Raw genomic sequence first — 12,305 nt, forward strand, 5'->3', positions numbered from 1 at the left:
AGTGACAGTACCCTTAAGATCACAGGCCCAGAAAGCCACACAGACACTTAAGTATCATGCACAGTCTTGTGCAGCCACCAACACAAATGCCAAGTCACAGACACAGCTTATTAGAACTCACCTGCATGTGTGCACACACAAGCCCCCCCCCCCACACACTGTGTCTCCAAGTCCCATGAAGACATTCACTGGCCAAAATTTACTCCATGTCTCACTTGTCACCACCCCTTCCCCTGCCCTGAGCCCAATCCATGCCTCAGCCTAGAGTGCAGGAGAGCCCATCTTTTATTTGGGATCCATGGCCCCCAGCCCCCAGTGCCCACCCAATAAACTGCAGCTGAGCCCCGCATGCTGGACAATCACCCCACTCAGGGTTGGGGCCAGGTGGGCACATGCCTGGGTCTAAGGCCCCAGCAGGAAGAACTGGATGGCAAGCAGAGGGAGGAGCTAGGGCAAGTGCTTAGACACGGCCTCCAGCACTCCAAATCTCTGCCCGTGGCGTGTGGAACTTCCATCAGAGCTCCTCAGGCCTCCCGGACCCGGCCCAAGAGGCCAGCATTCTCCTGCCGGAGGGCTCGGTAGTCCTCACAGATCTTCTCCAGGTTGCTGAGGGTCTTCTTGCCCATCTCTGTCTCGATCTAAGGCAACATGATGCCCACGCCCTCAGCACACAGGGCCCCTTTCCTCACCCATGCTGGTCACCCTCTCCATTACAGCCCCTCCCGCCCCCTGGAGCAGGGTAGCCTGCTCCTTCCTACCCACCAGGCCTCTACACATGTCCTTCTCTCCACCCAAAACATGCTCAAGCCATCAGCTCTGGGAAGGAGGCATGAGGACCCTCAGGGTAGAAGCCAGGGAGGGCTCAGAGTAGGCCACTAGCCAGTTCCAGGGCACAGGCACAGGCACTAAGGGGCAGCGCTGAGCCGCTCGCGGTGGGCTGTCTGGTCCCACAGCCTCACTTGGCTTAAAGCTGCCCCTGCCCCACTTTCCCTGCCCATCTGCAGTCCTCACCTGTTCCTCAAGGTCTCGAACCTCTCTCATGATAGTGCCTGTGTCCTCAATGGTCTGGATGAGCTGGCTACAGTTCTGGGGATAGTAGGAGCAGAAGGCTTATACCCATGCCAGCCCTCCCTAGCCAGCCCTGCCTCCGGGCATGCTGCTTCCTCACCTCATGCAGGGCAGCTAGATACTTGTAGGCCTTCCGAACAGCATCATCCTTCTTGGCATCCTGACCAGGCAGAGGGGCCCTTAAAGATATCAGTGGGCCACCCATGCCTTCCCCACCACCTCCATGCCCCACAGAGCCACTCTTGCTCATCTCCTGCCTTCACCCTCCACAGAGAAAAGCCAGGCCTGGGCAGCAGTGTGTCTACAGGCTTGCAGAGGGCCCAGGGCCAAGCCAGCCTGTGAGCAGATGGGCAGGCAACAGCCCAGCCCCACCCCTACCCTCCTACCGGGTCAGCCTGTCCCACACCTTGAACACGAGTTCATCAGTCACGGCAAATGTCCGGTCCAGCTTCCCAGAGAGGGAGTTAATTTCCTTCTGAAGCTCCTTTGTGTCAGACAAAATCTGGCAGACACCAGGGTGGCCATAAGCAAATGTCAAGAGCAGGGTGGCTGGCCAGAGAGGGTACTTGTGCGCATGTATTCATACCCACTGAAGGCCTGTGTTACTGTGTTGGGGTGGCTGGGTGGACTGTGTGTGACTGTTCCGTGTCAGGGTGTGGCTGGACAGCTCTGCCTATCAGAGACCATAAGATCCCTTGCGTGGCCACCCTGTGCCTTGTCTGCCCCTATGACCCACCCCAGGACCACAGTGGTGTACCTTAGTAATCTCTTCCTTTTGCTTCCGGATGTTGCCCACAATCTCCAGGATACGTTGCGTGTAGGCCAGCCGGGACACATCTCTTGGCAGAGTCTCCAGCTCTGACACCTGGGCAGGGACATGGCAGGCATTCCCCCATGACCTGCACCCCCCTACCCTCACCACCTAGGGCCCCTGCACAGGCTTTACCAGCTGCTTATAGACTTCCTCCTTCCTGCGGGCCTCTTCTGCAGCTGCCCGAACACTCTGATGCAGCTCCTGGATTTCTGCCAGCCGTCGAGAAGATTGCAGCTGCCAGGAGCCATGGGCAGAGCTCAGGGACAGCCCCCTAGGGAGGTACCAGACCTGCCACACTCATGGCCCAGGACCCCAACACCTACCTCCCTGCAATCCTGGAGCTTTCGGAGGTGGCGGTACTCAGCAAGAAGCGGAACCCGGTGCTTTTCCCACTGACCCGCCAGGTGGATGACCCGCTGGGCGCTGCTCTCCACCACAAGCTGGCAGAAATGAGGGGAACATGTCACACAGGCTGGGCCCATCCAACCCCACCCTCCCAATCTGGCCTCAGCCTCAGTTCCAGCCCACCTGCAGCTTGGCAAGGTTTGCAGCCCCATCAGGAAGCAGCTCCATAGCCCGGCTCTTTAGGCGAAGGACCTGTTCCCGCTCTGCTGTGCTGAGCTCACTCTGCCGACACTCGGTCTCCACCTGGCACACGGGCAGCCCGGGTCCCAGTCACATACCACCCCCAAACCCTACAGATAACTATACGGCCTCCAGACCTCACAGGCCGCTCTGACTTTCCAGCTCCATGTGGATAGTCATGAGCCCCAAGGAGCCCAAGCCCATGCCCAGAGCCATCTTGCCTCACCAATGCCCACAAGGCCCAAATGATGCCCACAGGGGCCTCTAACCCCTACAGGGCCGCCAAATCACCAACCCCGCATGCCCCTTTGTGCCCACCATGTCCCCTAGAAACCCCTCTGGCATCTGCATACCTCTACAGGAACCTCAGGCCCCTCAAGGCCCTACTCCTGGTCTGCCCCAGCCCCTCACCTGTGCAAGACTGATTCCCAGGGTTTTCATGTCTGCTTCAACCTCTTCAATACTATGATTCACACCCTCCAGCTGCTCCCGAAGGGACTCTAGTTCCTGTTCTTGAGCTGCCCTGGTGTCCTGGGAGGCACAGGCCAGTTGAGATGGAGGTATCAGGCCCAGTAGACAGACAAGGGCCTAGCACCATCCCCCCCCCACTGCCCCACTGCTCTGCTTACCTGTTCAGGCCACCGGGAGCTGGCCGGAGCATCTGCCACCTGGGCTGCCTGAGCCTGGGGCTCCTAGGGGCATGAAGAGGGGCATCCTGGCCATCACAGAAGGCCCTGCCTCTTGTGGCTCAGCCTCAAAGCCCTAAAACACCCCTAGCACTCAGCCACTGAGGGCTCAGATTGTGACTACAGGCTGAAAGCAACTCTCTGAGACCTCTCTCTGAGACTAGAGTGGCTGCCCCTGGGGAAATCTCCCTGACCCTGAGCTGTTTCCCCCAAATGCCCATGAAAACAGAGGCCTCTCTGCAGGAGTGTCCAAGAGAAGTTGTGCCCAGATGAAAGTGACAGGAACACCACGGTCCAGCACGTGGGTCCCACTGAAGTCCCCAGAAGCTAAGAAAGCCCTCTGGGCACCCTTCTCCAATTGGAAGGGGGGCCTTCCCAGTGGACACAGGGGAACCTATGTAGATAAAGGTGGCTTTTAACATAAAGCTAACCCTTGAGCTACCCACACCCTGTCAGCACACCCCATGTCCACTCAGGACTACCTACCAGGTGGAAGGCAAACTTTTCTGAATGTGTGAAGCGGGAGCCTTTGGGGGCACCAGTTTTGGTCCCAGCACCCCAGGCCTGCAGCAACTCTCCCAGGTCTCGGGTTTGTCGTGGGGCCCCAAGTGGGCCCCAACTTTGACGCAGATGCTCGACCAGCTGCTTCTGCAGCCGCTGCCGAGGAGCTCGGGGATCCTCCTGGAAAAAACAGGCAAGGGAACAGGAGGGTGTGGAGGCCTAGTGTCCCCCAAGGCCCTTCCTCCTCCAGGGGCCACCTGATAAGTCACACCCACCCACCAGCCTTCCTCAAGCAGGCCTGGGATCTCCCCAGGGACAAAGAGGTGCCTCTTCCTCACTGCCACACTGTTTCACCCACTCATTCCTCACCCTGGAGAAGGATGTGAGAAGAGAGAGAAGTAAGCCTGGAGCTTCCAAATCAGAGAGAGAAAGAGAGAGACATACAACAGATGTGTGGGACAGCAAAGGCAAAATCAAAGATGCCAGGCAGAGAAAGGGGCAGAGTCGAGGAAAGAGAGATGAAGGACAGACAATAACACACAGTGGCAAGACAACTGGGAAAATCTGCTTACAAACTCAGTGATAGACGGTACTAAGAGATCACTGTTAATCTCATTAGGTGGGAAATGGCCCAGTGGTTATATTAAAAAAAAATAAATGTGCTAGGTCCAGCACTTGGGAGGCTGAGGCAGGAGGATATCGAGCTGGAAGCCAGCCTGGGCAACTTGGTGAGACCCTGTCTCAAATAAATATCTAAATATCTAAATAAATATCCCTGTGAGAAAAAACAGTAGTTAGAGTTGAAATTATATGATACTTTAGATTTGCTGAGTTTTGGTGCTGTGGATGGAACCCAGCACCTTGCATACACTAGACAAGCCCTCTACCACTGAGCTAGATCTCCAGCCCTGGGATGTGGTTTAAAATAATACAGAAAAGGGCTGCTGGCATGGCTCAAGTGGTGGAACACCTTCCCAGCAAGCACAGGGCCAAGTTCAGTCCCCAGTAATGAGAGAGTGAGAGCGAGAACAAGAGAGAGAGAGAGAGAGAATATTAATACAGAGAGAAAGGCTGAGGGAAAATAGAAGAAGAAAGACTGGTAAATGGTACATAGAATTCTCTCTACTTTGACATTAAAATTCCTATCAATTCATAAAAGAGAGACAGAGATAAAGATGAAACAAATGGCAACCAGGGAGGCAGAGGCAGACAGAAAGAGACAGATACAGGGGTGGGCAGAGAGGAATATGGGAAGAGAGGACAGATAAAGAGGTGGACATGGTAGGGGAGAGGGAACAGATAAAGAAGTGGACAGACAGGGAGGAGGACAGATAAATAAGTACACAGAGGCAAAGAGAGAAGTGACACAAATGAAGACACCATACAGAAACCTAAAGACAGAAACCATGAGCATTACTGACAAGCACAGAGAAAGAGTGACAGGCTAAGGGACAGAAGAAAGTGGTGGAGACAAGGAGAAAGGCGATCCATGCCAACTGCCCCAGGGGGTTAGGATCACCCCACACTATCACTACCCCATTTTTCAGAACAGGAAACAAGGCCTTGAGGAGGGATATGGACTGGTCTCAGGTTCAGTCTTTCTGACTCCAGTGTTCTTTCTAGTGGGGAGCCAGGTAGGTGCACACAGAGGGGAAGCAGTTGAAGAAAGGGATTAAGAGGGGAATGGGGAGGGCAGAAGCCAACAGGAGACAAAACTGGAGTCACCAGGAGCAGAAGTCTCAGCAACAAGGAGCCAAGATGGGGTAGTTAGTACCTGGGGTGGAAGGCGGGGCGCCCTGCGCACCCAGTCCTCATCCCCTGCACGGTCACGGCCCACGTGCTGGCAGAGCTGGATGGCATGGCGTTCGAGGAGCGAAGCTGCCCTCCCAGCAGGCTGGGGTACCTGTGTGAGGGCTGGTAGCAGCAGGGAACTCTCCTGGAACTCCCACAACTCTGAAGACAGGAACAGAGTCAGTCAGCCCATCCAGCATGGTGCCAGTCTGACCCAGATGGCCTCTCCTCCCCAGCCTCCCCACGACCTCAGCTTCACCTTCTCTGGAACTCTGCTCAGGCAGGACCAGCCTGCTGACATGGAAAGGTTGCTGGGTGGCTGAGCCCTGCGGGGGAGAGCAGAATCAGAGCCTCCAGGACAAAGAGTGACGGGTCACTGGTAGGAGAGGGCCAACAACCTGCACAACTGGATAAGGACAAGAAAAGCAAGGCAGGACAAGCGTAGAACACACAAGAGTTGGAGATTCTACCTGGAGGTACTGCAACTTGGGGGTGCGAAGAAGAGGCGGTACCCAGGGCAGAGCCAGTTGGTCCCGGATTTCACTTCCAATGGCTCGGAGGAAAAGAGCTGAATCACCTATGGGGTGTGGGGAGGGAGTAGCCACCAGATGACATGCTGCAAATCCAAAAGTACATACTCTGGGAAAACAGCTATGGCTCCTGACCCTCACCTAGAGGTGCAGACAGATCCAGCTAGCATTCTCACACTTGATCATTCAATAAAAACTTAATGAGCACAAACTAGGTACCAGTCACTGTGTTAGATACTAGGGCCACCTCAGGGAATAAAGTGAGAAAGGTCCCCACCTTCATGGAGCCAGCAAGCTGGTAGAAGCGAGAATTCATGGGTAGTACTATAAGTACAATCCAGACCCTGATCAGGTGGTGGGTAGGAGAGGAGAAGGATTGCTAAAAGGAGACTGGAATGTTCCACAAGGTAGTCAGAGGAAGGCCTCCCTAAGATGTTAGAGAGGAAACCAAAGATTGCTAAGGGAGTTAACCATGAAGACATCTGGAGAAAGAGTAACACAGGGACACAAAGGCCTTGAGACTGGAGTGTGCCTGGCACATTTCGGGGAGCTCCAAGGATGCCCTTGTGATAAGAGAGGAGGAGGGAGTGAAGACAAGAGGAAGTGAGTTGGGAGCCGCTCTGCAGCACCCACTTACCACCTGGGTCAGCACAGTTCCCAGCTCTGAGCCACCTGCCTTGCATGTATCCCCTCTCTGACCCCCAACCCTCTCACCGAGCTCTCCTGAAAATGCCCCCCCACCCCTACCCATCAGTCTCAGGAACACACTCCAACCTCAGCCCCACCCACCTGCAGGCTGGTCTGCATCCTCAGAGGCATCCGTGGGCAGGCGCTCAGCCAAGAAGAGAAGCAGGTCCCGGAGGTCAGGCTCACTGGGGTATAGGAAGTTCTGGTAGCCAAGCTCCAAGGGATAACCCAGGTCCTGGGGGTTATCAGGTATTAATCAGGTGGCAGTGCCTGGGATTGGGGAGGTAGGCCCCTATCAGCCAGGCAGGTAAGCTCCTCCTGCACTGGGAGCCCTGGGCCTAGGCTACACCTGCTCCCACTCTCTTACCAACCACCACACTCTCAACCTCCCCGTGAACTCCCAAGACCTCCAGGTCCCAGGGCAGTCACAGTGTGAATACAGCCAATGCTACAGAAAGCTAGAAAGGACATTAAATCTCTACCCTTGCTAACTATGGCTCAAACTCCAGAAGCTACAAAAGAGAAGATGGGATTTCTTCCTACCTGAAAAGTAAACAATTTCAAGAAAAATATAATTAGGAAAGTCAAAATAACAGTAATTTGGGAAAAACGTCTGGAGTCCATATCACAGACAGTGAATCTACCTATATATAAAGAGTGCCTAAAAATAAACAGGAGGGCTGGGATGTGGCTCAGGGGTAGAACACTTGCCTAGAGTGCACCAAGCTCTGACTTCTATCCCCAGCACCGCAAAAAACTAAAATAAAATAAACAGGCAAAAAAGAAAATACCAGCTACACAATAGCTCAGAATAAAATACTCCCAAGAGTTCTGAATGAGACTAGAAAACAGGCCTGGAGAAAAAGAAAGCGTGGAGGGTGGTGGTCAAAAAGATGTGAGAAAACACTGGCTTTTTTGCTACTTTACTTTGGTTCTTTTCCGACATTTGCAATCAAAGAGTTGTGACTGATACAGAAAGTTGTTCCAGAAAGGGGTATGTGCAGTGATAGATGCCAAAATATGGAGTTGGCTTAGGCACAAAAATGGGTACCAGAAGCAGGGCACAGGCAGAGGACCAGATCGTGGCAGTGATGAGTGAGAAAGACCCTTTCTACCCGCTGCTGGAAACAATCTCTTAACCATCTCTTCACCATCGAAAAAGCCAGATTCTCTGCTCCTGCTGATGTTTAGTGTGAGCCAAAGTAGGGAAATATAAAACCTGGTGGCAGGCAGTGTTAAGAGAAGAGAAGAGGAAAGGGGAGGGGAGGGGAGGGAAGAGAAAGAGAAGAGAAGAAAGGGGAAGGGAGGGGAGGGGAGGGGAGGGTGGGTTGGGGGAAGAGGAGAGATCAGGAAAACCTCACCCTACCTTAGCACTTCCCACCATGCACATTCCACACCTAACAGAAGACCTAAATCTCCCTTAGGAGTGCCATCCAAGAGGACATAGTCCCAAGCCAAGGACAGACTGCCTGCCTTTTAAGGCCACCTAGAGCCCAGACAGAAGAATCTGAGAACTCCTGACAGCTAGGTGAACCTGAAAGCGAAGCGATGAGCACTGCCGATAGGCCTAGTGCTAAGAGAGAAATTGCACAACCATTGAATCAAGATCCACATCCCTGAGCACCCTGCGCCCTTGGTGTAAATGGAAGTTCCTGCAGGAATAACTCTACTGCCCCTCTGCCACCACATACATACATGTTTAACTCACTATGTAGCCACAGGTTGCTGGAATGAAAGAAGCCAGATCATGCCTATCTGGCTATTCATGGGTTAACTCCACATTTACTTTTTTTTCCCTTCTGGGGATTGAACCCAGGACCTTGTACATGCAAAACACCGTAAAATTGAGCTATACCCCTGGTTCCTTAATTTATTTTAATCTTTACAGAAACCCTACAGTAGGTAGGGTTTCTTACACCCCTTCTACACATGCCAAAACTTGGGATGAAGAAGTTAGAGACTGGCCTGAAGTCACAGAGCCAGTGACCCACAAAAAATGGCAGTACTCCCAGTCTCTTAACTACAATAATTGGCCAAAGCTCTGGAGTGGACAGGGGTGAGTCCTTCATTGGACTATCACAGAGATATTTTTGGAACTGCTGTGAGAAGCAGGATCCACGTAGTTGCCACACATGAACGTAGCAGACATTGTTTTAATTAACCAGCATACCTTCTGTTTGAATAGCCATCCCTCCAACTCCATGGGATCCTGAAGAAGCAGCCAATCATAATGTCCTATAAGATGGCCATGTAATGTGGGCTGGGTTAACCAGAGCTCACAGTGACTAGTAGTGAACATGTGACCTAATCAGGGCCTTTCCTGGAACTAATAAATGAATACTATGGGGAGGGGGAGAATCTTGATGCTAAGCTTAAAATGTAAGAGATAGGAGCACCCCAGGTGTAAACTACATCAACTCATTTAATTCTCACAACCTTACTTTTATCATCTCTACCTCACAGATAAGAAAACTGAGGCCCAGAAGGATTAGGTCCACACAGCAAGTGGTGGAGCTAGGGTCTGAACTACTCACACAGTTTGGCCACATAGCCAGCAGCCTTAACCACTAGTGAATGCTAAGCCACAAAAAGGAGTGGCAGAAAGGAAAGGCAAGAGTTTCAAAGACGCTTGGTTACTTTGAGAAGGAGGAAGGAAGACAATGTGTGCACTGGGAGGGAGGCACTCACCATGCACGCCTGAGCCAGGCTCATGGCCAGGCGGAACCGGGCAGACATGGCTGGAGGCAGCAGGGGACTGAGGCCAGAGCCCACAGCAGGGTTGATCACACGCAGGCATCGGACCACGGCCTCTACAACCAGCTCAGTGGTGAAGGCTCGTAGGTTCTGCACATCTGGAGGGACTGCCCTGAAGAAAAAAGGGGAAGACTCAATAGGAAAGGGGTAAAGTACTGAGGAAACAGGGAGCAGGCTGGGCCACAAAGCCTTCTGGAGAAGGAAGCCCCAGAACTGGGGGGAGGGGAGACAGGACAATGCCTAAGTTCCAAAACATGTTAGTGACTGTGACTTCCATTTGGACAACAGAGAACTAAGTAAATCCTCAGGTCCTAAGACTTAGGTGTAAGAGAATGGTGGATGGAAGGGACCTGAATTCAGAAAAACTTCCATTTTCCCCTGTGCTTCAAAACCTCAAATTTCTGGGGTCTGGGAAAGATAAAGGGCCCAGGTGGCATGGCCTTTGTATTTCTGGGCCCCCAGATATCATGTTCTCTGCATGTCAGAGACTCCTAGATACTGATCTGCTACGTTTTGGAGAAGACTACATGTTTGGGAGGTGAGGGTTTTCAAGAGTTTCAAATGTCAGGATCCAAATGTCCACACCTTCTAGTTTCAAACAATTCAGAAATCAGGCACCCTAGATTTTAGCATTCTTGACTTTTAGAGCCCACAGATGGAGGAGTCCTTGTATGTCAGGGTGACCAAGAGCTGATGCAGCCAGATTTTAGGACCCTGGTGTTTTTAAAGCCATGGTGCTTGGGGAACTGAAGTTTGAAGGTACTCAAGTATCCAGTCCCAGGGACTCTGGAGTCCCTAAGTTCCAGAGTTCTCGGGTTTTAAGCTTCCTGGTTCTCTGGTGCAAATTGCTTAAGTGGCTGAGTCCCAGAGTACTAATATCAAGACCACAGATTTCAGGGTCCTGGGGTCTTGAGGCTTCAAGAATGCAATATCTCAGATTGTCTAGGTCCTAGAGTTTTGGTTTACCAAATGCCGGGGTCAAACGGTCTGGGCAGATGTCAGGGTGTAAATTGGGTGAAGGTGGGGGTAGGGGGTCTTAGGATCTTGGAGATTGGAGCCATACATGTCAAGGTCCGGGTTTTAAGGTTCCGGGGTGGTGGGGGGGTAGGGGGGTCCCAGGTTTTGAAATCCCGGATGTGAGCATTTGGAGGCGAGTGGGGATTGTGTACTTACGTGCCTGCCTGGCGCAAGGAATGGATGAGGATTCGGTCGGCCTCCTCCATGGTGCAGCCAATTCAGAATCGGGGCCGGATCCAGGACCGGATCCGAGAAAGTGGAGCGCAGCTGTTGCAACCCGGCCCCCCGCGCTCGCGATGGCCGCACGGGGAGAACTAGGAAGTATAGTTCTATTACCGAGAGCGGTGCAGTGAAGATGTCTGGAGGCAGGGTGTGAATGAGCAGGCTTGAGACGCAATGGCTGCTGGAAGCTGTAGTTCTTCCACCTGCAGTCCCGTGAGCTCTTCCAAGCGGAAAAGGAACTGTACCGGGAAGGGACGGGAGAAACAGAGAAGGTCTTTGTTTAATGTAGTATTTATCTCCTAGGCTGCAAAAAATGTACAAATGCAGGACTAGGGTTTTAGCACAAAGCGACTGCTTTCCTGTGTCTTGCTTTCATTATCTGTAAAATGCGACTATTGATAGTACCTGCTTCCTTAGGATTAAAACACAATTCCTAAACCGGACCTGAATCCCAGCACTGGGGAGGCTGAAGCAGGGGATCGCGAGATCCTGTCTCAAAAGGAAAATAATAATAATAATAATTACTTTATGTAAAGTACGTGTGCCTGACACATAATACATTAAGAAAACGCTATGTGCTGTGCGCCGGTGTCTTACGCCTGTAATCACAGCTACTCAGGAGGCAGAGATCAGGAGAATTACAGTTCGAAGCCAGCCCGAACAAATAGTTCGCGAGACCCTATTTTGAAAAAAAAAAATCACAAAAAAAGGCTTGCAAAGTGACTCAAGTGGTAAAGCGCCTGCCTAGAAAGCGTGAGGCCCTGAGTACTACCAAAAAAAAAAAAGTACTATGTAAGCCCAACGTGGTGGCTCATGCCTGTAATCCCGACACTGGGGAAACTGAAGCGGGAGGATCGAGAATTTCAGGTAAGCCTGAGCTGCATAGAGAAACCCTATCTCAAAAAAAAAAAAATAAAGCTGATACATGCTTTATTTTGATACGTTATACATATTTTGTACACCCCAAAGAATGACACAGCAAACCACTATTTATTAAAAAGCCTATCCTAGGAGCGCACCCAGAGGCCGTGAATCTGTTTCTTGCTTCTACAGTGTTTGGATGGAACAAACCTGGAGACTCTCCTTTCAGCCACCAGTTTCTTTCGAATCTCCTCTCCAGTCACAACCTCTGGAACCATCTCGCCCATGTCCTCCTTCCAGGACCAGCCAACACCGTTTTCTTGAGGTTACCTCTGTCCGTATTGACCACCAACCATGACCTTCCAGATTCGTCAGAATGATTCCACCGAGGCGGAGGCTGCTGTCAACCGCCTGGTCAATTCGCACCTGCGTTCCTCCCGTATCTACCTCTCTCTGGGTGGGCTACTTTGATCGTGGTGATGTGACTCTGGCGGGCATGGGCCACTTCTGCGAGTTGGCCAAGGAGAAGCGCGAGAGCACCCAGAATCTCCTGAAGATGCAGAACCCACGTGGTGGCCGTGCTCATCCAGGATGAGCAGAAGCCTTCTCAAGATGAGTGGGGCAAAACCCTAGACGCCATGGGAGCCGTCCTGACCCTGGAAACGAACCTAAGCCAACCCATTTTGGTTCTTCAGGCCTTGGGCTCCACCCAGACAGACCCCCATCTCTGTGACTTCCTAGAGAACCACTTTCTAGGTAAGGAGGTTAAGCTCAGCAAGAAGATGGGCG

At 52.3% G+C, this 12,305-nt stretch overlaps 1 protein-coding gene and 1 pseudogene across 2 annotated transcripts; one reads left to right on the plus strand and one right to left on the minus strand.

Annotated features, from left to right (window-relative positions):
* Positions 1–267: 267 nt before the first annotated feature.
* Ccdc22 (CCC complex scaffolding subunit CCDC22) lies at positions 268–10,871 on the minus strand. Of its 2 annotated transcripts, XM_020180639.2 has the most exons (17): positions 10,590–10,868; positions 9,351–9,528; positions 6,765–6,897; positions 5,916–6,022; positions 5,705–5,771; positions 5,429–5,607; positions 3,640–3,834; positions 3,097–3,159; positions 2,879–2,998; positions 2,411–2,530; positions 2,206–2,322; positions 2,015–2,116; positions 1,826–1,933; positions 1,475–1,570; positions 1,169–1,228; positions 1,012–1,086; positions 268–638 (listed from the first exon to the last, which is right to left on the minus strand). In XM_020180639.2, exons 1-17 carry the CDS (start codon positions 10,637–10,639, stop codon positions 525–527), a joined length of 1,884 nt encoding a protein of 627 aa, XP_020036228.2. In that variant the 5' UTR covers positions 10,640–10,868; the 3' UTR covers positions 268–524. The 2 variants fall into 2 exon arrangements, with proteins under 2 accessions (XP_020036228.2, XP_073919025.1); XM_074062924.1 differs by lacking the exon at positions 1,475–1,570 and having other exon boundaries at positions 10,590–10,871.
* A 513-nt stretch (positions 10,872–11,384) lies between these two features.
* LOC109697196 (ferritin light chain pseudogene) lies at positions 11,385–12,225 on the plus strand (annotated as a pseudogene).
* The last annotated feature ends 80 nt before the right edge of the window (positions 12,226–12,305 follow it).

This window comes from Castor canadensis, chromosome X (genome assembly GCF_047511655.1).
Source record: "Castor canadensis chromosome X, mCasCan1.hap1v2, whole genome shotgun sequence".
In the NCBI taxonomy this organism is placed as follows: domain Eukaryota; kingdom Metazoa; phylum Chordata; class Mammalia; order Rodentia; family Castoridae; genus Castor; species Castor canadensis.

Coding starts and splice junctions, on each gene's coding strand:
- Ccdc22 (XM_020180639.2), bottom strand. CDS start 10,639: ATGGAGGAGGCCGACCGAATCCTCATCCATTCCTTGCGCCAGGCAGGC. Junction 5,608..5,704: donor TGAGCAGAGTTCCAGAGAAG/GTGAAGCTGAGG, acceptor TCCTGTCTTCAG/AGTTGTGGGAGTTCCAGGAG. Junction 3,160..3,639: donor AAAAGTTTGCCTTCCACCTG/GTAGGTAGTCCT, acceptor TCATGCCCCTAG/GAGCCCCAGGCTCAGGCAGC.